This window comes from Catharus ustulatus, chromosome 10 (assembly GCF_009819885.2).
Source record: "Catharus ustulatus isolate bCatUst1 chromosome 10, bCatUst1.pri.v2, whole genome shotgun sequence".
NCBI classification, from domain to species: domain Eukaryota; kingdom Metazoa; phylum Chordata; class Aves; order Passeriformes; family Turdidae; genus Catharus; species Catharus ustulatus.
The window spans coordinates 17,884,960-17,908,433 of record NC_046230.1 but is presented as its reverse complement, the minus strand read 5'-3'; the positions used below and the strand labels follow the sequence as shown (position 1 = coordinate 17,908,433).

Sequence of the window (23,474 nt, the reverse complement as noted above, 5' to 3'; positions counted from 1 at the left end):
AGGCCTTGGCATTGCTGGGGTTGGGGGTGTATATTTGGAGATATGGGGTGTGAAAGCCAATGACAGGAGGAGGATACCCCAATGGGCTGTGGGGTGGCACTGGAGAAGACCAGAGCAGTGTACAGTGCCCATAGCTGAAGCCACGATGCCAACCTCTGCCCACAGTGGAGGCTGCCAACACAGTGCTTGGTGATGGTGCCCACTAGCACAGGGATAGTTCCCCACAACTCCATGGTGGCACAAAGAGCCCAGCCTGGGGCCCCAAACCAGCTGCCCTCATGGAGGCCCTTGTCCTGCAGTACCCACAGCCAGCCATGTGCCCAGGGCTGGGCACAGACACCCATGGTTGTGCAGGGCAGACCCCTGTGCATGCTCTGGACACCCCAGTCACCCCAGTACAGCTGCACTGGACTAAGGCCTTGTGGGGCCATGGGAGACCCAATGCTGCCACCTGTCCTTTGATCCCTAACGTGGAGGACTGAGGGATCTCTGGGGCCATTTGTACTGTGCTGGTATACACTGGCATGACTGGGACAGTCAGAGCTGTGCTGAGTTATGCTGAAATAGTGCCAGAGCTGTAGGGAAAGTAACACCAGGCTCTGCTGGGCTTGCAGTACAGCATGGGGGCACAACCACAACACTGCAGTGGGACAGTGTTAGCCTGTACTGGGGCTGCACCCAAGGTGACACTGGGCTAGACTGGAGTAGTGGTAGAGCAGTAGAAGGATGGCACTGGGGTACAGTGGGCTGGGACAGAGCCTGGCATGCTAAGCTGGGTGTCCTTCCCTGCATGCACCCACAGCCACACAGGCAACCGTGACAGCAGGGTGGCATCACCTGTGGTGGCCTTGTAGTGTGCTGGTGGCCCACAGCCAGGCATGCTGGTGGCAGTGGACAGAGGATGTGTCCTGGCACAGGGCTTCCCCTCCGGATGAACAGCCCTGCTGCCACAGGGCAGTGCCAGGAGCTGACGAGCATGGAGGGAGCTCCGTGCCCAGGGATACAATGAGCGGGCAGCCCATTTTGTCACCTCCCTGCCTCAAACTGGTTCATGTCGGGCAATGAACCCTCCCAGACTGGCACAGGATGTATCCCAGCCCCCAGCCCAGCCATCATCACCACCCTTGGGGGTGTTGACGTCAAACCAGAGGGTGGCACCTGGGCAGTGAGAACTAGCCCATTCCCGATCCCGCAGCACCAGCCCAGCAGTGCCAAAGCTCTGGCTTTCCCTGCATCCAGTTCTTGCCACAAAGGTGCCATCCTGTGCCCTGGGGAGGAGAGTGAGGGTAGCCCTGCCTCAGTTGCCCCTGAGCCCGTGGTGGCAGCGAGACAGAGGTCCCGGCAGCCAGCCTGCCATGCCGGAGCGCCTTGCACAAGGATTGCCGGCGCCAAGCTCTACCCGTGTGCCTCTCTGGAGAGGACTGAGCCTCTGCTGCCCAGTGAGTTCAGCAACGAAGAGTGGAGCCCACCTCTCCTTCTGGGGGCTGACAGTCCCGGGACGCTGAGCAGCACCACGGTAAGGATGAGCTCCCTGACAGTTTTGGGGTGGTGAAGTCCCCACAGCGCCAAGGTGCCCTGCCCTCCTTGGGCATTGACAGGTGCCCCTGTGCCCTTCATGACAAGATAGACCTCAGGCACTCTGCCCCGCCAGTCTGTCCCCAGCCAGGCATGGCCATGAGCCTGGAGGTGACCGTCTGCAGAGCCCCAGCATGGTCCTCCCACATCTCACCAGGGGGAACCCACGGGGAAGCGGCGCCCAGCCCCACGCCAGCCCCTTGTACCTGTGGGAAGAGGGAGCAGCGTGTCCGGGGGGAAGCTGGCCCGTGTCACGTCACCCACGACAACTTTTACCCTCACCTGCACCCGCTGGTTGCCCACGGGTGCCATCCTGGGCAAAGACCACGGTGGTCGGGGTCCCGCCGTAGGACAGAGTTTCCGGCCGGACTCCCCTTGACCCAGCCGGGCACTGGGTGCCCAGCGCCCCGGTGCCGGTACCGGGCGCCGCCGGTGCCGGGCGCTGCCGGCGGAGGCGGAGCGTGGCCGATCCCTCCCCCGGGCAGTGCCCCGGGCCCGCCCCGCGCGGTCCGGGAGGAGCCGCGGCCGCCGCGGGCACCGGCAGCGGCAGCGGCAGCGGCACCGGGACGGCGCGGAGCGGAGCGGCGGCACCATGGCCTCCGAGAGCGAGGCGCAGCGGGCGCTGCAATATGAGCAGACCTTGGTGAGTACCGGGGGCACCGAACGGGCACGGGGCACCGGTGTGGCACAGGACGCGACGGGGTGCGATGGAACACCCACGGGTTTTGGGGGTCTGAGGGTGCTGCCCTGCTCAGGGCGGCAGAACTCCGCGGTGCCCTGTTTGGGGTGCTGTCTCCTGTTTGGGATGTCACCCTCAGCCCCCCTACGGCTGTGGAGGAGCCGAGCTGAGCCCCCACCCCCAAGGCAGGTCTTCTGCACACACCTCACCACCCCCTGGCAACACCCCTCATCACTGGGAAGGGATGCTCAGCCTGTGGGGATTCCCAGAAGCGCCATCCGGGCACGCTTCTCCTATGCACAGTATGTCCCCGGCCCTCTGCCCCCAAGATAAGGTATCTCCCCCGCCTGCAACCTTAGCCCCATGTTTACAACTTGAAGCCTCCCCGTTGGCACCAGGGTGTTCCATTGTCCTGGGGTGTCCTCCTTCCCCGCTATCTTCCCTGTCACTTCATGCTCTCCACTGCCTACGGCCCTCAAACATCACGGGCAAAGGTGCTTTTCGCGGGCCTCCAGTTGGGACGGTGCCCAAGGCGAACGGTACTTTGCCCTGGCAAAGACATTCAGACCTGCAGGGCCAGGGAGGTGTGCAGGGAAGCAGGGTCTGCGTGCCAGAGTTGTTGTGCCCACGGCTGCCCAAGGGAGCCCGAGCCGGTTGCCGTGCGCGGGGCGGACCCTGTTGAGCCTTACCCACCGGCATGGGCGCACGGGGCAGCGTCAGGGCACTGCCTCTCTGTGTACCCTCGGCTTTGCCTTTCCCAGCAGCCAAACCCTTCCGGCGGTGCCCCTCAGTGCTCACCCCAAGCTGTCCCTGCGCCGCCGCTGTCAGGTGCCTGCAGGACACCAAGCTGGCCGTGGGAGCCCCGGCTGTGCCGTCACCTCCACGACCTTATTGACCCCACGGTCCTTCCCGGCAGGGCTGAGTCAGGGAGCAGTCGGGGGCAGGAACAGGGGTGAGCGGTGGCGGTGCCTCTCCTGCCGCCAGCTCCCGGGCGCCTGGTCACGGTGGGTGAGCAGAGAGGCCATCCCGGCCGGGCACCACGGGGCGGAGGAGCCTGCGGGCAGCGCGTGAGGGAGAGGCACGCTGGGCTGGCATCGGGGCAGCCGTGCTCGGCACCAGCAGACTTTGCCCTCCTTTTCTTTGGGCAGGGTAGCACCCATGCCCTCAGTGCTCCATGGTGCCCATCCCCATGGCCGCTGGGCTCAGTGAGGCTCTTGGAAGCACCTGGGGCTCGTGGGCGAGGCTGGGTGTGGGCTCCTGTCCTATAGCCTCACACCTGCGTTTTGGGAGCTGCCTGGGCACGTGCACTCCTGGGCAGGAGGAGTGCCCAGCCCTCCCCAGTGCATGTGAGCCACCACAGCTCCTGCCAGCACCTGCCAGGATCCAGCTGGAGCCTGGCATGGGCTGGTTTGAGCTGGACAGCCTATGAGACAGCTCTTGCTGCTTGCGCCCACAGCCGTGCCATCGCAGCCAGGCTGCAGGGTTGTGCCCAGCCATGTCCAAAAGCCTGTGTCCCTACCTCATGCCCTTCCCCTCCCCAGATTTCACCAGCCCTGGGATGCCATGGCTCTTGGGGCCCCAGACCTAAAGGTCTCCCTGGGTGTGTCCCACCCTGGGGTCCCCATGATGGACGGGTATCTGTGGGAACCCCAGGGTGCCGAGGCGCACATCAGCCCCAGTGTCCCCCACATGCCAGGCTGTCGTGGCAGGGAGCAACAGGCCCCATGGGGGGGATTAAGCCTGACAAACTGCCCTTGTTCCTTGCAGAGCTGCTCAGGGCGATTAGAGCCCGGCTAAGACGGGCAGCGTGACACAAACCCCCTGGCGTCTGCCTGCCCGTTGCCAGCCCGGAGGACCCCCCAACCCCTTGCCTTTAAATGTCTCCCCTAGGGGAAACTTGTGGGGGAAGGTTGGCTGGCATTGGCCATGAGGAGGTGGGCACCACTGCTAGGCCAGCTCAGTGCAGTGGAACAGGCTGGCACAGGGACACGGCAGCCGCAGATGCCAGTGCCCGCCCCAGGCGCAGCATCGCCAGGGCACAGCGGGCACCACGGGCTGGCAGTGCCCAAGGGGCTGTGGCACAGCCAGTGCCTGCAGCGCAGGAGCCCAGGACCAACACATGGCCGGTGCCCGTGTCCCCGAGTGCCCCCCGCCAGCCCCCCCCGTGCCCGTTCCCTGCCCGCCCGGCACTGTGATTGTTCAGCTGCTTCACGGCAGAGGCCGGAGTCCCGGGGCTGTTTGTGTTTCAAAAGGCCTTTGTGGAAAAATAACCCAAGCGGAGGAGGAGGAGGAGGAGGAAGGAGAGAGCCCACCACTGGCTTTCACAGCCATGCCAGGGCTGCGGGCACAGTAGCTGTGGCTACTCAGCACTGTGCACCCATGGAGATCCCATATCCTGCCTGTGGGGCTGTGGCATGGGGCAGAGGGATGGCATAGGATGGCACAGGGTGGCAGGTGGCAGCAGGATGGCATAGCTCCTTTGCTTGCATCCCTGTTGTTACAAGTGGGGTAGGCTCCAAAGCGAGGGGGAGCAAATCCCACCTCCAGGCTGGAGCCCCTGGGACTGGGCATCCCACCATGCACCCCAGCACCTGGGGGGAGAGTGTGGCAGCCCCTGGCATAACCCCAAGAGGTAGACACAGAGCTGATTTTGGGGGGCACTCAGCCTGGGGGTGCTTCCTTCTTGGCTTGGGCTGGCCGTGGGTCAGCAGTGGGGCCAGGCAGGCAAGTGCTTGGCAGGGTGACAGCACTCCTGGGGTGCCGGCCCATTTCATCTTCCAGAGCAAACAAGCTTTTTCCGAAGGGAGCCTTTGAAATCAAGACCCCATGCAGGGCTGGGGTCCTCCTCTGGCAGTACACGCTGGATTTGGCCCCTCAAGGTGGTGGTGCCTTTCCCCCTAGCTCTTTTCCACAGGGCAAGGAGCCACTGAGCCCATGCTGAGCGGAGTTAGGGGGAAAATCCATGCTAGTACAGGGTCAGCGATGGAACTTAGTTCTTCCTCTCCCTGTCTACGTCTCCTCCCTCCCTCCCGCTGCTGGGCACAACCCGGGTATCAGACAGCAGGGAATCCACCCGGCGCCACTCTGACTGCTTTCTGCTCTGTACCAAAGGGACCTGGGCAGGAGAGCTGCCCCGTGAGGAGCGCACCTTCACGCCGTCCCCACGGGAACTGTCATGTGCCAGCAGGCCAGGGGGCTGTGAACGGGACCCGGGCATCCGGGGTGGGCAGTGCTGCCAGCAGCCGGGGCCGGGCTGCCCACGTGGCGAGCGCGGTGCCCACCCGTGGCGTGTCCCCTCCGCCGGGCGCCGCACGGGCCGTGCCGGGAGGAGGCGGCTGCGCCCCGGCTGGGCAGCCACGCGCTGCGCTGGCACGGCACGGCGGGTGGGCACGCCATCTGCATGGGGCTCACGTTGTCCCGACGTGGGAGCCTGGCAGGGCCCCCACCGCCCTGAAGCCTCCCTTTGTGCCGGGCCAACCTCTGGCGCTTGGCATTCAGGTCGTGCGGGGGGGAGTGAGGCGGAAACCAAGCAACCGAGTCCTTGGCAGTGCCCGCCAGCGCGGGACAAATGCCCCCGGCTCAGCGGGGAGGACGGGCACAAAGAGCTCCTGGCCAGCAGAAGGGGCAGTGCCAGGGCCACCCCCTGCCAGGACCAGGCCACGTGCCACAGCCAGGCAGGAGGCACCCGAGGAAAGAGGGGTGATCCCTATGTGGGCACAGAGCCACTCACTCCCCCTGTGATCCCTAGATCCCCTCTTCACGGCCCAGGAACCACCCTAGGCTTGATGTTGTGCTCCCTCTCCCCTGGAGCTGGGGGTACATCCTGTCCCTTGCTGTCCCCTTGCCTCCCTACTGCCAGCTGAGACCAGCCAGCTCATGTCACATATGACCTGCCAAGGCTGCTTTTGAGGGGGTATCCCAGCCTTACTCTTAGCAATGTCAGGGTGTGGTGCCTGCAGAGAGCCAGCACAGCCGCAATGCCAGCCCTCAGAGAGCCTCCTGGCCAAGCTGGCCATGCTCCCATCACTGGAGGCCCTTCCACACCCTCCACCAACCAGTCCGGTGCCTGGGGCACCTGGGCAGGGCCAGAGACTGGTACCGACGTTTCAGGTACAGCTTTGGGCATGTGGGCAAAACAATCACCATCGATCCACACTCACCTTATCTGCCTGGCTCCTTCCCACGCCCTGGAGGGCAGCCCGGCACTCCCACAGGCACCTCCACCCCTTTGCCTTGGGATGCCGTGCCTGTTCCCTTACCTGGCAGGCCATGCTCCCTGTTTCCCCTTGGGTGCGGGAGTTGGGGTACCCGCCGCCCTGACACGCCTGCCAACTCCTTCTCCCGCAGATGTATGGGCGTTACACTCAGGACTTGGGCACCTTTGCCAAGGATGAGGCAGCCCGGCTGCGGCTGCAGGAGGGGGACACGCCCCGGCCCCGCCGCCCCTCCGAGCTGCTGGAGTACAGCCAGGGCCGCTGTGCCCCCTGTCGTGGTAAGGCTCAGCGGGACACGGGTATGGGTGGGCACAGCCCTACGGCGGGACAGTCTGGACACGGCTGCCCACCCCGCCACCGTGGTGCGGGTAGAGTTTCTCTGCTGTCATGGGACACCGGCGCCGAGGACAATGCCACCTGCCCGCCGGGCAGCAGGGACACAATGGCCCGAAATAGCCGGGCACGCTGCAGGGACCGGGGGCCCCCAGCCCCTCTACCTGGGGCCATGCCAGGGAGGTTGTGCTGGTGGGAGGTGCATGCCCAGTGGTGCCGTGTGTGACTGTGCAGTCAGCTGGCTGTGACAGCTGGACACAGCAGTGCTCCTGCTCCAGACAGAACCAGCAGTGCTGGGTCAGTGCTGCTGGCTGTGAGCACTTCTGTTGCTGCCAGCCTGGCTCTGCCACCTCAGTGTGCCCATCCCTGCGGCATCCAGCCTTGAACCTGCCCTTGTGTCCACAGTGTGCGCCTTGCAGTGCCAGCGGTTCCTCATCTCCAAGGTGGGTGAGGACTGGGTTTTCCTCATACTGCTGGGACTGGTCATGGCTCTGGTCAGCTGGGCCATGGATTTCGCCATCGCCACGTGCCTCCAAGGTAAGCAGTGGGTACCAGTGGGTTCCTGGGTCATGGCAGGGCAGGGAGTGGCCATGCCATAGGGCCATGCCATGTGCCTTGCCACCCACCACCCATCTGACCGGCTGTTCCCACAGCTCAGAAGTGGATGTACGGGGGCCTGGACACCAACGTGCTGCTGCAGTACATGGCCTGGGTCACCTACCCCACCGTGCTCATCACCTTCTCAGCTGGCTTCACCCAGATCCTTGCACCCCAGGCTGTGGGTAGGGCATCAAGGGGCTGCCTGCACCCTAAACAGGGTGTCCGCTCCCTGGGGCTGTGCCTGGGTGTCTCCCTGCAGGTCCTGGGAGTCTTTCTGGGGATATGGGCTGGTCTTCAGAGGGTCTACTGGGGACTGTGGTTTGGATGCCATCCCGAGCTATAGGGTTAGGGACCTTCTAAGCTTGTGAGAGAGAGGGTGTTCAGATAGTCTCCCGTGAGTTAAGGGTGGATGTCCTGGGCTATGAGGCTAGTAGGCTTTGGAGTCTTCCTAGGGCTAAGTCCTGATCTTCAGAGGATCTCCTGGGGGCTATGAGATTGGGGTTCCCATGGAGCTATGGATTGAGCTGTGCCTACATAATCATAATATTGGCTGTTCCTGCCAATATTACTGTGGGAAGAGGTGTCCCTGGGATCTCCCTGTGGTAGTGGGATGTGGCAGAGGACCAAGGGTTACCCCCCAGAACCATGGGGCAGTGTCCCCCCTTCATGGCTGTTGGTCAAGGCTGTTCCCACATCACCAGGCTCAGGGATCCCTGAGATGAAGACCATCCTGCGGGGCGTCGTGCTGAAGGAGTACCTCACCCTCAAGACCTTTGTGGCCAAGGTGATCGGACTGACATGTGCCCTGGGCAGCGGCATGCCCCTGGGCAAGGAGGTGAGGACAGTGCCGGGGCAGGGTGAGCAGGAGGCCAGGTAGGGAGGCTGAGGGCAGTGTCCTCAGCCCCCTATTGTCCTCTCAGGGTCCCTTTGTCCACATCGCCAGCATGTGCGCAGCCCTGCTCAGCCGTTTCCTCTCCCTCTTTGGGGGCTTCTACGAGGTGAGCAAGGCAGGCTGGACCCAGGAGGATCAACCTGTGCCCACCAGCAGGTTTGGCAGTGCCTAGGGTTGGGAGGGCAGTGCCCACTCACTCCTGTCTCTCTCACAGAATGAGGCAAGAAACATTGAAATGCTGGCAGCTGCCTGCGCTGTCGGTGTTGGCTGCTGCTTCGCCGCCCCCATCGGAGGTAGGGTCACCCCGGACCTCCCCACACCCCCCACACCTCCCGCCCAGGCAGCAGGGTCCACCTGGAGAGGCAAGCAGGACCCCCAGGACAGCTGGCATGGGAGAGGGCAGTGCTGCTCAGCAGGGAGGAGGAAGGGAGGAGTGGGCACCATCCTCCCAGATGTGTAACGTCTGCTCTTGTCCTCTCCCCTGCCGCCCTGCGCTCCAGGGAGCTCCCCACTCCAGTCCCGCTGAGCCCGTAGGTTGGTGATGTGTCTGACTCTTTCCTTGCTCTTTGCCTGCTGCCCTATCTGTCTGTCCATCCATCTGTGTGCACCCCACTCCATCCCAGTGCCACTCCTCATGTTGCTGCCCAACATCCCTGTGCTACCCTCTTGCTCGTGCAGACTCGTGCTTGGCCCACTGTGCTGTGTCCACCATGCCCAGCTGGGACCAGCCCCGTGCTTTGCCAGGGAAGCCCTTGAACCATCCCATAGCGTGTCCATGGGGCAGCCAGGCCCCCATGGGCTGTGCACGAGTATGGACTCAGGGTGGGAAGCATGCCAGGCACTGGGGGTCTGTCTAGGTTTCTCCACCTCTCTTGTGCATTTCCCCCCAATGCCAGGCGTTCTCTTCAGCATTGAGGTCACCTCCACCTTCTTTGCCGTCCGCAACTACTGGCGCGGCTTCTTTGCTGCCACCTTCAGCGCCTTCATCTTCCGTGTCCTTGCTGTCTGGAACAAGGATGAAGGTATCTCAGGCAGGGTGAGGGCACAGGGATCCCCTGCCCAGCCCTACTGACCTCCATCATTCCCCAGAGACAATCACGGCACTGTTCAAAACCCGCTTCCGCCTCGACTTCCCCTTCGACCTGCAGGAGCTGCCTGCCTTTGCCGTCATCGGGTGAGTGCGGCCATCCCAGCACCCATCCCATGGCCCCGGGGGTGGCAGTGGCAGCACTGGTGGTGGCAGCAGGACACCTCTTCCCTTGGCTCTGCCCAGGATCGCCAGCGGTTTCGGGGGCGCGCTCTTCGTTTTCCTCAACCGCAAGATTGTGCAGTTCATGCGCCGCCAGAAGACCATCAACCGCTTCCTCATGAAGAAGTAGGTGCCCAGCAGTCCCCAGCAGCAGGGTGTTGGAGCTGGGGCTGCACCAAAATCACCCCCTGCCCTGTGCCACCCTGCCAGGCGCCTGCTCTTCCCTGCCCTGGTGACGTTGATCATCTCCACGCTGACCTTCCCGCCTGGCTTTGGACAGTTCATGGCTGGCCAGGTACCTGCCATGGGGTGGCAGACCAGTCCTCACCCCAGGGCCACCACAAGCCCCAGCTGACCCCTGTCCATCACCAGCTCACCCAGAAGGACACCCTGGTGACCCTCTTTGACAACCAGACGTGGGCCAAGCAGGGGATCAATGATGAGTATGAATACTTGGGCATCCTGGAGGCCTGGCGCCATCCCCGCTCCAACGTCTTCGTCACACTTGTTGTCTTCATCGTCATGAAGGTGGGTGCCTTCTTCCCCTGTCATCCCCAAGGTACCAGCAGGAGGTTATGGAGAGGATTTTCTGAATGCTATCAGGGAGGTGGCAGATTGTTACCAGAAAGGTGGTACCAGAAGGCACTGGGTGGCTGCTCCAAGAGTCTGCCAAGGTGTTTGCTGGGTGGTGCTGGCATGCCATCAAAGAGATTTTGGCTGAGAGCCACCAAAATGCCACAAGGGAGGTTCTGGCTGCTTGCTCCTAGGTGCCACCAGGGAGGTGCTGGCCAGGTGCCACCAAGTGCCACCAGGGAGGAGCTGGCAGGGTGCCCCTGGGAGGAACCCATGCCCCATGCAGGGTGCGGTGCCCACGTACTGTTCCACAGCACCCAGCTGAGGGTCACAGAAGGGGCAGGAGGTAGGGCTGGGTCAGGGAGGGCAACTGATGGGTGTCTGCCCCACAGTTCTGGATGTCAGCCTTGGCAACTACCATCCCAGTGCCCTGTGGAGCCTTCATGCCTGTCTTCGTCATTGGTGAGACCCTGCACCCTGTGTGGGCACAGTGGGAGGAGGGAACCACCTCTCAACCGACACTGGGCACCTGTGGGTGCCTCCAGATGTCCCCTTCCCTGGAAGCATCAGGCAGAGAAGAGGGCAACAAGGCTGGGCCAGGTGCTGAGAGAGCCCTGTGCCCATTCCCAGCCTCTCTCTGCCTGCAGGGGCAGCCTTTGGGCGCCTGGTGGGGGAGAGCATGGCAGCCTGGTTCCCTGATGGCATCCACACGGACAGCAACATATACCGCATCGTGCCGGGGGGCTACGCCGTGGTGGGTAAGCACCGAGCTGGAATGGGGACACCATGGTGGGCATCATTTGGAGATGCTGTCCCACAGTTGAGGTGATGATCCCTGGAATTGGGAGTGATACCACCACTGGAGATCTCCCTGAATGGTTCTGAGGGCTCCAGATGTGATGGATGCCCTAGAGGGGAGGACCCAGGGTGGGGACCTAGCCTGATGGGCAGTACCTGACAGCCCCTCCTGTCTCCTGGTGGTGGCCGCAGGGGCGGCTGCACTGTCAGGTGCTGTCACCCACACGGTGTCCACGGCCGTCATCGTCTTTGAGCTGACGGGGCAGATCTCACACATCCTGCCTGTCATGATCGCTGTTATTCTGGCCAATGCCGTCGCCCAGAGCCTCCAGCCCTCCCTCTATGACAGCATCATCCGCATCAAGAAGCTTCCCTACCTCCCTGAGCTGGGCTGGGGCCACCACGAGTGAGTTTGTGTCCCCTGTTCGAACCCCCAAACCCTCACCAGGCACAAGGGGAGGGGGTGGCATTACTCTGAGGCCGCTGTTCTTGTCTCTGAGCAGGAAATACAACGTGCGGGTGGAGGACATCATGGTGCGGGATATCCGCTATGTCACCCTCAACTGCAAGTACCGGGACCTGCAGCAGGTCCTGCACAGCACCAAGATGAAGAACCTGCCTCTGGTGGAGTCAGCTGGTGAGGCATGGGCAGGAGTGTGCCAGCGTGGTGGGTGGGTGACAGAGGGAGCATCAGAAGCCAATGTAGCCCCTTGCTGTGTCTGGCAGAGTCCATGATCCTGCTGGGCTCCATTGAGAGGACGCAGGTGGGGGCTCTGCTCAGCAGCCAGCTCAGTCCCCAGCGCCGGCTCATGACACTGAGACATAAGGTGCTGTCCGAGGATGGGCACCGGCTCTCTGATTCCAGCATCCGCTTCCAGGTGAGGGGGTGCAACCCTCTTGGGGGATGCCTGGTCAGGGTGGCCCCCACCGCCGTCACCCTACCCCCCATCCTCCCACAGATCAGCACAGAGACTTCCTCGGGCACCCCTGCCCGCCCCGCACTCCGCAAGCCCCTGAAGCCGGCGCTGAAGCGGGTGCCCAGCAGCCCACCTGACAGCCCCCCAGGTGAGTCTGCATGTGTCCCCCTGGCGCCGCTGCGTCTCCGCCACTGACACGCCCTCTCCACCTGCAGCTGGCAGCACTGACCACACTGGCATCGCCCTCAAGAGCCTCTTCTGTGCCAATGCTGCCACAGAGCCCACCGAGGTGAGAGCCTGGCCCTCCCCAGCCCTTCCCATGCTTGAATGGCCTTGCCAGGCCCTGCCTAATCCTGCCCGGCCCTTCCCAGCCCTGCCCATTCTTGTGACATCCCTTTCCATTCCTGTCCCATCCCATCCCATCCCATCCCATCCCATCCCATCCCATCCCATCCCATCCCCTAACCATCCCATCCCATCCCATCCCCTAACCATCCCATCCCATCCCATCCCATCCCATCCCATCCCATCCCGTCCCGTCCCGTCCCGTCCCGTCCCGTCCCATCCCGTCCCATCCCATCCCATCCCATCCCATCCCATCCCATCCCCTAACCATCCCCTAACCATCCCCTAACCATCCCCTAACCATCCCCTAACTGCTGTCTCTCCTGCGGCCCAGGCCCAGGGCACAGCCTATCACAAGGCCAAACGCGTCCGCATTTCCATTGTGGTAAGCTGCAGCCAATCGCAGCCGGGGCACAGCTCCTCTCAGCCAATCAGAGCCTGGCAGGAGTTCTCTGAACCAATCAGGGGCCTTGCAAGATTCTTCTTGGCCAATCATGTTGGGCCTATGTCTGTGCAGTCCATCTTGGACAGTCGCGATTCTGTTCAACCAATACTGGTGTGCATCCTCCCCATCCCAAAGCTTCCCAGGAATTGGGACGTGGAGCCTCCCAGCCATCACAACTCCAAGATCTGCCCCACTTTGCTCGGCCAATCGTGGCAGACCTTGCATTCTCTCCACCAATCACAAGATCTCCTTGTCCAAGTGTGGCCAATCAGGGTGTGACTGATGTCCTGTCAACCAATCATGTTCCTTGACCTGCCCATGTACTGCTTGTATCCTGCCTGCACCCTGCCTGCACCCTCACCATGCCCTACCTGCACCCTGCCTGCACCCTCACCATGCCCTGCCTGCACCCTCACCATGCCCTGCCTGCACCCTGCCTGCACCCTCACCATGCCCTGCCTGCACCCTGCCTGCATGTGCTGCCTGCACCCTGCCTGCAGCCAGTGTGCAGATACCCTCAGGGCTGCTCCAACACACCTCTCTTGCAGGAGGAGATGATTCTGGGAGACAAGATGACCCCAGCAGAGGTGAGGGGTTGGGCAGAGACAGGAAGGACCCTCCTGCTCAGAGGGATCCCAGACATCCCAAAGGGGTGCCAGGGTATGAGGTTGGTGTGGGGAGGTAAGGGGTGGATAACCCAGTTTTCTCCGTAAGACTGAGTGTAAGGAGGATGGGAGGGCCCTTGCTGGCACTTGTGAGGAGGCCGTACCCCTTACCCTGCCCAATGGCACCTCCCCAGATCCTGGAGTGGGAAGAACAGCAGCTGGACCAGGTGGTGGACTTCAGCAGTGCCAAGATTGACCCCGCACCCTTCCAGCTGGTGGAGCACACCTCGCTGCACAAGGTGCGCCCACACCCCACCCCAGACCCCCACCCACAACCCCCAGACCCTCAACTCAGCCTCCTCTTCCTGCAGACCCACACCATATTTTCTCTGCTGGGCCTGGACCACGCATTTGTCACCAGCATTGGGCGGCTGGTGGGCATGGTGTCCCTGAAGGAGGTGAGCAGGGGACACAAGGGAGGCTGGAGGGGCACAGAGCAGCTGGAGCTGTTTGCCCATGGGTTTGGGGTCCCTGCAGCTGCGCAAGGCCATCGAGGGCTCACTGACGGGCAAGGGGGTGAAGGTGCGCCCGCCGCTCGCCAGCTTCCGCGACAGCACCGCCAGCACCACCGAGGCCGACACCACCGCCCTGCGCCAGCTCTGGGACCGCCACCAGCACCACCACATGCCCCGCGAGGCCAGTCCTGGGGGCGATGATGATGACGACACCCCCAAGGGCGAGTGAGACCCTTGGGATCCACCCCCTGTGTCCCTGGAAGCCACAAGGGCTCCCTGGCAGGTGCCCGGGGATGCCCACCCTGAGCCTACTGATGCCAGGCTTAGCACAGGTGTGGGCACCCTCAATCCAGTGCCTGGGTTCCCTCCCTGGGCTGGGGACCAGCCAAATACCCCCCAGCCAGCATGTGCTCCCCAACTACCTGCCAGCTCTTGGGGCTTCCCACTTTGCTACCTCTGTACCCCCCCGGCCCCTGGTGCGCCCCGGAATGGCCACGGCCCTCACGCTTTCCATGAGGACCACAATGTCCCTTCTCAGGGTGGCACAGGGCGGAGAGGGGCATCAGGTTGGGGTGTCCACAGGGGCATGGATGGGCATTGACCCCTGTGCTCAGCACCTCATGGCTGGGAACACGGGGTGCTGCTGCCTCTCTGCCATGCACCTCTCCCCATGTAAATACAGAGATTTTTATATTAATTTAATAAAAGAACTTTATAAACAGAGCTGAAGCACTATGGGGCTGGCGGTGGAGAGGGACCCAGCCAGTGAGCATTGGCTGAGCTTCACCACAATGTTGGAGTCGGCATCACTCTGGACAAGGAGCGTTTTGTCCCCCAGAGCCACTCACAGCATGGCCTCGCTGCGGTACAGCAGCTGCGGGGGCTGCCCAGGGCCGACACTGGTGCGGCGCCGGACAGTAATGACCAGCGTGCCGCTCTCGGTGAGAGTGCAGGTCACTGACAGCGGGTCCGTGTCTTCGGGCAGCTGGCACTTGTGGGTGAAGGTGTCACAGACAGTGCCATCCTCAGCCACCTGCAGGGAGGCAGCACCAGTGCAGTGGAATGCAATGTGACATGTGGGTTCCACAGCACATTCTGGTTACCCCAGTGCTTCTAATGGGGCAAGTCCCAGTCACCCTGCCTCCAGCAGGGAGTTCAGTAGGAAAGATCCTGGTCACTCCAGGGCAATTCTCAGTTGCCCCACTGCCAGCAGGAAGCAGGCCTCTGCTGCCCAAGTCTTGGCTTGTGGGGTAAGCAAGGACTGTTCCCACTTGCCACCTCCAGCCAAGAAGGCAACGGAGCAGGAGTTCCCAGTTATTCCAGTACAGGTGAAGTAGAGAAGTTGTCCCATCACTAGGGCATCACTAGCTCCCATTTACCCCAGTGCTAGCAAGGGCTATTCCCAGTTACCACCCATCCCCATCATCTGCGGGAGGGGATGTTATGGGACAGCACCCCACTGTGCCATGGCTGGAGGGAATGCTGCCCCCTCAGGTGCCTCACCTTTTCTGCCTGGATGGCGACATGGCAGTTGGAGGTGGTCACCACGATGTCAGGGGGCTCGAACTGGCTGACGTCGGCCACCACTTGATAGGTGTCACCCTGAGCACGCACCCAGGTGCCCAGGCTGCAGGGGTACATGGTGCCTGGGGACTCTGTGGGCATTGGAGGGCTGCTGGGCATGGGGCCACAGTGCCCAGGAGCTGGAGCAGGGGGGGAGTGTGGGAGAATCTGGTGATACTGGGGGAGGGAGGGCTGGGGATAGCAGGTGGCAGTGGGAGTTTGGGGTTATTGAAGGTGTTGGGGAATTGCAAGGGGAACTGGGGATCCCAAGGGTATGGGGAGAGCTGGAGGGGTAGTGGGTGGTCTGGAGGCACCTGAGGGCACTGGGAGATTCCAGGGGCACTGAACAACCTGAGGACAGCAGGGGAATGGCACAGGAGGGTGAAGGGATGACCATGAAAGTCTGGGGGGAGTGGGCTGGGCAGGAGGAGGATGCTGGAGTCATTGGCGAGGTACAAGAAAGTGGGGGCCTAGCTGGTGACATCAAAGTGTGGGGGGCACAGAGGAGCTGAGGGCATACCAGGATGGTCTGGGTTGGGGAGGAAAGGCTATGCGGGATTCTGGGGACAAAAGGAGGATCAAAAGGGTCTTGGGAGGGGAGAGGAGGCAGAATGGTGGTCCTGGGGAGAGCAGGGACACTGAGTTATTGGGGACTTACAGCAGGAGCACAAAAGCACTTGGGGAGTAAGAGCTGGAGGACAGTCCAGACAGCCATGGGGCACCTGGGGGGCTGTCACAGTTCCCCTCTGAGCCCTCCCAACCTATGCTGGGGGAGGGTCGCACACTGTCCCCACGCACAAGTCAGCTGGATCACTTTGGGGGGCCATCCCCAGCATAGCAGGGCTCCCCCAGGGTAGCAGGGCCGCTGCACCCTAGGGCCCCCCACCCTCCACACCCAGTACCTGGGTACCCAAACGCCTCCTGTCCCCGAGCCCCAAAGGGTCCATGCCGGCGGTCGCCCTCGAAGCGGGGGTCGCTGTGCCCCTGCCCGTAGGCACTGAGCAGCTCGGTGCGGTACGTGGAGGCTGAGCTGAGCGATGCCATGGCGCCTTCTGCCCGCGCCCCCCAAGGCCCTGCCGTGGGGAGGGTCCAGCCGCCCGCCAGCCACCACCGCCAGATGCCCATAATTAGGCACCCTGTCCGTAGGAATGCGAGATAAGGGACGAGGCCTCCGTCACCCTGTGGGGCCGCAGAGGGGGATGCATCCCTGCCACAGCTGGCCTGCCACCCTGCTGGTCCCCTGGGGAGGAGGTGCCCCCCTCCTGCAAGAAGAGGTGCCCGGCGCAGTGCTCGCACAATTGACTTTATTCAAGACCTGGCAGGATGGAGGAGGGGGTGCCATGGTGTGGGCACCCCACGGATACTCCGCAGGTACCGCCACAGCGGGGCCGGGGGCTCAGGCAGCTCCCACAGATATGCACACGCGTGCACATGCCCATGCGCTCCCAGGTGTGCACATGCACACACACACAGAGCAAAGCCCCCCACCCATCCACAGGCACCCCGCACCCCCAGCCCATCCCAGCACCGTGGGGAACACCCACTGCCCCCGGGAGCGAGTGGTAGCGGGTGGCAGGGAGCCATCAGCGTGGTGTCAGGCCTGCTGGCCCCTGCAGCCCCTCGGTGATGCGGGGCAGGGGGTGCCAGCCCCACACCGGGCACCCCATGGCAGGGAGGGAGACAGGAGCTGTGCCCGGCAGGGATCGGTGGGGGTGCTGGGGGATGCAGGGGAGCAGAGGTGCGGTGGGTGCTAGGGGGCATCCCGGGGTGTGGGGACAGGGAACAGTGACTGGACAGGGTGAGGAGCAGCATGCAGGGGTAGAGTGGCCCCACGAGAACACGTGCCATGCGGGAAGGGACGCGCAAGCGGTGGCAAAAACTGGCATTCCTCCCCCAAATGATGTGCCTGGAACCCCTCACGTGGGAATGGGGGGTCCCCTGGGGGTGCCACCCCCAGCCAGGACCAGGGGGGCTGGTCGCCCTTCATGTAGGCACTTGGTTCCCTGCTAGGGGTGAGTGATTTGTCGACAGGGACATCAGTCCCACGTCCTACCCCCTCTCTCCACCCTGTATTGCCTCACAGCAGACTTGGGGACCCCTGGCTGGGCTGACCCCCCTGGTGCAGGGCTGGATTGGGGCTGCTGTCCTGGTGGCCCAAAGAGCCCAGCCTCGGGGCCTGTGCCCACCTGACCCTGCAGTCTTCCTGTGTCAGCCCCATGCACGTACAAAACTACAGAAAGTCCCAGCACCGCAGCACATCCACAGCCCCTCAGCACTCCTGGCACCCCCACAGCACCCCTCCAGCAGCTCCATGCTCCAAGGCAGCAGTTCACAGTTTTAAACTCGGTCCAATAAAAGTTGGCCAGGGAGAGAGGAGAAAAGCTCTTCCCACACCAAAACCCCCACCACCACCTGGCTTGGGGTGGTAGAGGCACCACAGGATGATTGGAGAGTTTCAGCCATGCCATTGAGGGGGAGGGAACTGTGCCCAAAAGGGGAGCCCAGGGTGGTTTGGGGGAGACATGCGAACAACCAGCCCCACTTAATTAGTCTTGTCAGTTTTTGGGGGCACATCTGGGCATCAGGGCAGAGGACAGACCCTCCCCCTGCAAGCCCTTCCCTGCGCCCCTTCCCTGCTCTCATGCAAAAATCCAGGAGGGCAACGATGTGGCCAAGCAGGGCCGGGGCACAGTGGGGGCACACTGGCTGGGGGGGCTGCAGTGGCCTCCGGACCCCTCCTGCACCCGGATAGCGAGGGGGAGCAGCAGCAGGGCCTGTCCCTCACCCAGCGTGGGGTCTGGCCAGAGGGCTTCGGCAGGGGGCCTGGACCCCCACCAGGAGGGGCAGGGCACTCCGGGAGGCATCAGGGCTCTTCGGCCTCCTCCTCCTCCTCCAGCGATGCCACCCCGGAGGACGCGACGTCAGAGATTTTCCGGCGGAGTGGGAAGTCCTTGCTCAGCACCACCTCGTCCTCCGTGGGCGAGAGACAGGCTTCGGTGTAGGACACGGAGTAGAGGGAGTCCTGGCACCGGAGCCGTGCCAGGCCCCGCAAGGCACTTTGGCTGGCTGGGGGCGGCAACTTGGGCAGTAGCAGGTCCTCACCCGCCAGGGAGCCCAGCAGTTTGGCAGTGAGTTCGGAGGGGGACACCATCTCCAGGCTGCAGAGGCTGGAGCAGAGAGTCTCAGGGGAGAGGGTGTGCGAGGAGTCGCTCTCGGGCTCGCAGGAGCCGTGCCGCACGCCCAGTTGGCACAGGTGGCCCTGCAGCAGGTCTCGCAGCAGCACGCTGGCGGGCATCGTGCCTGTCAGCTCTGTGGGAAAGCAGGATGTCTGGATCAGTCTGGGCACCAGGAATGTCTGCTGGCCCCTGCCCTGTGCCCCACAGGTTGGGAGCACTCCCATGCCTGCTTTATCCACAAATTGCTGCATGCATGACACTGGTAATCACCACAGGAAAAGTAAAACGTGCTCTGGCAGCACGGAGGTGTTGGACTTAAGGGCTTCCCCATCCCTGGCTCAGGCACTGTTTGTCAGGGTGCCAGGCAGGGGCACTGCCCTGGATGGGAGTGGCCAGACTGGGAAATGTGCCAGGCAGCAGGCATCCCATTCCTTTAACCCTCGGTGGTGGGATAACCACACCAGCAGGGGGACAACTTGCCCACTCCCCATGGCACTCACCGGTGGGCTGGGAGCTCTCTGTGGAGGGCATGAAGTCCTCATCGTAGGACTCATCATTGGAGTCATCCCCATCCACGGAGGACCAGGCTCGCAGCTTGGCCTCAGCGATGGCAAACTGCTCCGCCACACCTGGCACAGGACAGGCACGAATCAAACACATGCAGGGAGGTGCTCCCAAAATCCCACTGCCCTGGCACCTCTATGCCCATAGTGCCATGGTAGGGATGGATGGGTGGATGGATGAATGGGGACAACCCACCCCACCACCCCTGCCCTGGGACCGTGCCCACCGGCCGTGCCCACGGTGCCTACCGGCAGCAAATCGTGCCTCCTGCTCGCCCTCGCTCAGGTGGCAGTAGGAGCTGAAGGCGCTCTCCAGGGCAGAAGGTGACTCCACTGGCTTACACCAGCCCTTCCACTCGATGAGGTGGGCAACACGGCCCTGTGCCATGGCCGTTGGCTTTGTCACGTGCTCCTTCACCACCTGTGAGATGCCTATGGGATGTGCCTTGATGTCAGCATGCCCTGGGGCATGCCAAGTCCCCACCACAGAGCCCATAACCTTGGGACCCAGCACTCCCTACCTCCAGTCCATGGGACCTGGCACCTCCATGCCCTCTTCTTGAATGCAACCAGGAAATCCCTGGGCCCCCCCAAAACTCCAGACAGGTGACACCCAAGTCCCAACCAAGAGGCCCAGACTCCTCACCTCACCCTTTCCCAGAGGAGCCCGTGAGTGAGCAGTTACCGTGCAGCGAGGAGCGGGCCAGGGCAGCGATCTCCTGGATGGTCAGCGCGCGCCGTGACTTGGGCAGCATCTCGACAGTGTCCTCAACATTGACCTGCCAGAGTGGGAAGTGTGGTCACAGCCCTGGCACCATTCCCCTTCTGGGAGCCCCACAGTCCAGGAGGGAGCTTGGCCCTGCTTGGTGCCCACCCCACGGGGCCTGGAGTGTTTGTGCACACAATTACAGGCAGAGGGATGGTCACAGCAGGGCACACTCCCACAATGTCAGTACACCCGTACACTGACACAGTGCACACACCTACACATACCTGCTCAGGTAACCACACGTGCCCACACACACAGGCAGGCACTCAAACACACACACTGACCATAACACACACCTACCCACTCACATCTGAACTCCACTGTACACACACGTGCACCTGCGTGCACTCACATGTGTACGTGTCCCGTGCTAGATGGTGTCACAAACACGTGTGTGCCCTCCCCAGCTTGTGAACACACACGTGTGTGAGCAAGACCACCACAGCCCAGCTCCCCAGCACCCATTCCCTGACAGCATACACCACGCCAGGACATCCAGTCGTACGTCCCCATTGCTATCCCGGCCATGCCAGGCCCTGAGCCCATGGCCACGGGGGAAGCGATGTGGGATTTGGAGGCGCGCAACAAATTGCATTGCCATGGCAACGAGGCACCGTGGACTGATTTCTCCCAGGATACAGCCCGGCTCATGGCTGACGTCAGAGCAGCCCCGAGCCACTGCGAGCTGGCAGGGCCATGGCCAGGATGGGTGCCCTGCCATGGGGTACTGACACCTGGCCACCTCAGTTGGCACGGCCGGGCTCGGTGGTACCTGGAGGAAGTCCTGGCTGTCGAAGGAGGCCTGGCGCACCAGCCGGGGCAGCGGGCGGGCAACACTCAGGGGTGACAGTGCCTTCACCTCCTTCCACTCCACACACAGCGTCGTGTCCACGGCCACTGCAGGAAGAGCCGAGGCCAACCTCAGCACCTCCATTTCCCCAGCAGCCCTCTCAGCTCCCCACCCACTGCCCCTGTAGTAGCAGCTTCTTGCCCAGTCTGAGACCAGACACAACTCATTGCTGCAGCACTGGTGACTCACGGCCGGGCAACTCTTCTGCCTGTGTCAGCGGTAACACACATCCCCAGCCTGGCACTGGGCACCAGGCGCCTGTCCCAGCTTGGCAGCTGCTCTGGGAGGGGTGGGGGCAGCTGGACCAGGCTGCTGGACTGGGCCAGGTGCTGGGTGTGTGAAGGGAGACAGCACTGGGCCATACTTGCAGGGGCTGCTGCTCCTCCATCTCCAAAATCCCCCTCTCCAGTTCCCTGCCACTGGGTCAGGAGGGAAAGGAGCAAGAAGGGATAGGGTCAATAAAAGCACCTGTACCCATTTTTTGCCACAACAGCTTGACCTCCTGGCACTGGCACCTCAAATGCACGGGTGCCCACACTCTCAGGCACCGAGTCCCAAGCACTGGGGGTCTCCTGTCAATGCAGCTGCCGTGAAAGGCCGTCCCAAAAGGGCCAAGATGGGGTATCCCTCAAGAGCCTCATTTCCCCTGCACCAAGGTGGGCCTGATTGACGTAAACCAGCTGTGAGGTGGGACACAGGGGAGCTCAAAAGTGCTGCCTCCCACCCACATCTGAGGGTACACCCTGGCTTCCTCGGAAAATTGCAGAGAGGATCGCCCCCACTCCCAGCTGTGGGCAGGGGCACCCTGCGGTGACATCCTAGCAACAACACCCCCAGGGCCCCTCCGGCATGTCTGCAACACCGTCCTAGCCCCCACGAACCCAGCCTCCAGAACATCCTCTGATTACAGTCCCCATCCCTCCTGCAGCACCCCCAGGACATCTGCAGCACCCCCGCTGCACCCCACACACTGCAGCAAACCCCAGCCTCCAACGGCTCCCAGAACAACTCTATCTCTCTCATACCTACCCCATAACCTCTCAGGACTCTAACCAGCACCCTAGTCCCACACTCCCTTCCCAGATCCCTCACACCCCCACCCCACCCTCCAGCTCTCCCCGAGCTGCAGTCTGACCGCTCCAGTCACCCCAGCCTCTACACATCCACACTCCCCATATCTCCCTGCCCTCCCGGGGCCACCCAGCTGCCCCAGGGCAGCACCCCCAGCTCCCAAACCCCCACCCATCTATAGCCCCCATCACCCTTTATGTACCAAAATTCTCCAGAGCACTCAAGCTCTCTGTGTACACAACAACTTAGATACCCCAATTCTCTCTGTGTCCCCCCCCACCTCCGTAATTCCCTATACCCTACAGCCCTCACAGCCTCCCAATCCTCGCACACAACCACTTCATCCCCTGGATGCCCCTCAGTTCCCTGCTCTCCACCATACCCCGTATCTCCCACCCCCCTATCGTATCACCTCCAGCCCCTCGGCCGCCCCAGCATCACCCCTCCCCACCCTCGAGTTTCCCCAACACCGTCCATTCCCTAGGACCCCGCACCCCCCCAGGTCCCCGGTGCCATCCCGGTGCCGCTCACCCACCGATGGTGGTTTTGGAGCCGATGCAGCCCATGCTCCCGGGGGGGCCCCGGTGCGGGCACTACCGCCGGCTCCGCGCCGCCCACATCGCCCCCCGGCCGCATGGGCGGCCCCGGACAGCGCCCGCGCCCCGCCGGAGCCGCTGCCGAGCCGGGCCGGGCCGCGGTAGCGAAGCCCCGAGCGGTACCGGAGCCCCGAGCGGTGTCTGCGCCGGGCCGGGAGCAGCACGTCCAGAGACGTCACTGCTGGGGGAGGAAGAGGAAGGAGAGGGGGAGGCGGGAAGAAGAGGGGGAGGAAAAGGAGGAGAATGTGCGGGAGGAAGGCTGAGAAAGAGAAGGTGGAGTGGGGATGAAGGATGAGGGAGAAGGAGGAAGGGGAGAAGTGGGGAGAGGGAGGCCGGGAGGAAGAGGAGGAAGGGGAGATGAGGAGAGAGGTGAAGGGGGGATGAAGGCAGCCGGGGAGGATGAAGGAAGAGGGGGGCTGAAGGAAGAGGAAGAGGGGGATGGAGGAAGAGGAGGGGGCGCGGAGAGGAGGAGGATGGACGGAGGAAGAGGAGGGGGCTGAGGAGGAGGGGAAGAAGGCCTGCCACCGAGGAGAGCGCCGTGCCAGCACCGCGGACAGCGCCGCCCCGCCCGGGTCCGGGCCCGGACACCCCCGCGGGGGACAAGGGCTGGGACCCTGCACAAACAGGGCAGCCCTCAGCCCCAGACCCGCCTGGCCCTGGCCTCCCCCGAGGGCCTGGGGGTGCGGGAGGGAGCACAAGGCCTCTGGCACAGCCCCCATGGAACTGGGTTGGGGACAGGTGGGTGACGGCTTTGGAACATCACGTCTAACAGCGACGGCCCCTGCAGGAGATCCAGGCCAGCGCTGATGGGTGTTCATTCTGAAACCTACTGCTGGCGATTAATGAATGCTGTGGTACCTTTTCCCTGGCACAGGAGGGCACTGCTGCGGTGCCACCCTCTCTCTCCCTCAGCAAGCAGGTTACCCAAACAGCTCCAAGGGCCTCCCCTCCCTCCTTACTCACTCATTGCCAGCCAGGGGAAGTTCCTGCCCAGTCCCCATCCCAAGGCCTTTCCCTGCCAACTGCTTCCCAGCATTAGTGATGCCAGGGCTGCAGCTCAGACAGATCAGCCTCTAATCTGGGGAACAGGCTCCAGTTAATTATTCTGTACCCTCTGGGCCATGGCCAGGGTGACTCAGCAAGAGG

At 63.0% G+C, this 23,474-nt stretch overlaps 3 protein-coding genes across 5 annotated transcripts; 1 reads left to right on the top strand and 2 right to left on the bottom strand.

Annotated features, from left to right (window-relative positions):
- Positions 1–19: 19 nt before the first annotated feature.
- Positions 20–14,463, top strand: CLCN2 (chloride voltage-gated channel 2). 3 transcript variants are annotated; one of them, XM_033068288.2, is made up of 23 exons: positions 20–1,516; positions 6,602–6,746; positions 7,207–7,338; positions 7,455–7,583; positions 8,103–8,236; positions 8,322–8,399; positions 8,508–8,586; positions 9,190–9,315; positions 9,383–9,467; positions 9,567–9,668; positions 9,753–9,837; positions 9,915–10,070; positions 10,508–10,577; positions 10,763–10,873; positions 11,106–11,319; positions 11,417–11,550; positions 11,640–11,791; positions 11,873–11,978; positions 12,046–12,119; positions 13,169–13,207; positions 13,420–13,524; positions 13,597–13,683; positions 13,763–14,463. In XM_033068288.2, the coding sequence occupies exons 1-23, from the start codon at positions 1,052–1,054 to the stop codon at positions 13,967–13,969; spliced, it is 3,015 nt and encodes a 1,004-aa protein (XP_032924179.1). In that variant the 5' UTR covers positions 20–1,051; the 3' UTR covers positions 13,970–14,463. The 3 variants fall into 3 exon arrangements, with proteins under 3 accessions (XP_032924179.1, XP_032924180.1, XP_032924181.1); XM_033068289.1 differs by lacking the exon at positions 20–1,516 and adding an exon at positions 2,121–2,218; XM_033068290.1 differs by lacking the exons at positions 20–1,516; positions 6,602–6,746; positions 7,207–7,338; positions 7,455–7,583 and having other exon boundaries at positions 8,229–8,236; positions 8,508–8,827.
- Positions 14,464–14,521: 58 nt separating this feature from the next.
- LOC117000582 (heat shock protein beta-7-like) lies at positions 14,522–16,500 on the bottom strand. The gene is made up of 3 exons (XM_033068300.2): positions 16,206–16,500; positions 15,244–15,395; positions 14,522–14,773 (listed from the first exon to the last, which is right to left on the bottom strand). Exons 1-3 carry the CDS (start codon positions 16,426–16,428, stop codon positions 14,585–14,587), a joined length of 564 nt encoding a protein of 187 aa, XP_032924191.1. The 5' UTR covers positions 16,429–16,500; the 3' UTR covers positions 14,522–14,584.
- Positions 16,501–16,593: 93 nt separating this feature from the next.
- Positions 16,594–22,368, bottom strand: FAM131A (family with sequence similarity 131 member A). The gene is given in 7 exon segments (XM_033068293.2): positions 16,594–18,612; positions 18,980–19,108; positions 19,292–19,474; positions 19,728–19,821; positions 20,584–20,708; positions 22,268–22,311; positions 22,313–22,368. Coding segments are annotated over 7 exon segments (1,077 nt in total). The 3' UTR covers positions 16,594–18,166.
- Between the last annotated feature and the right edge of the window lie 1,106 nt (positions 22,369–23,474).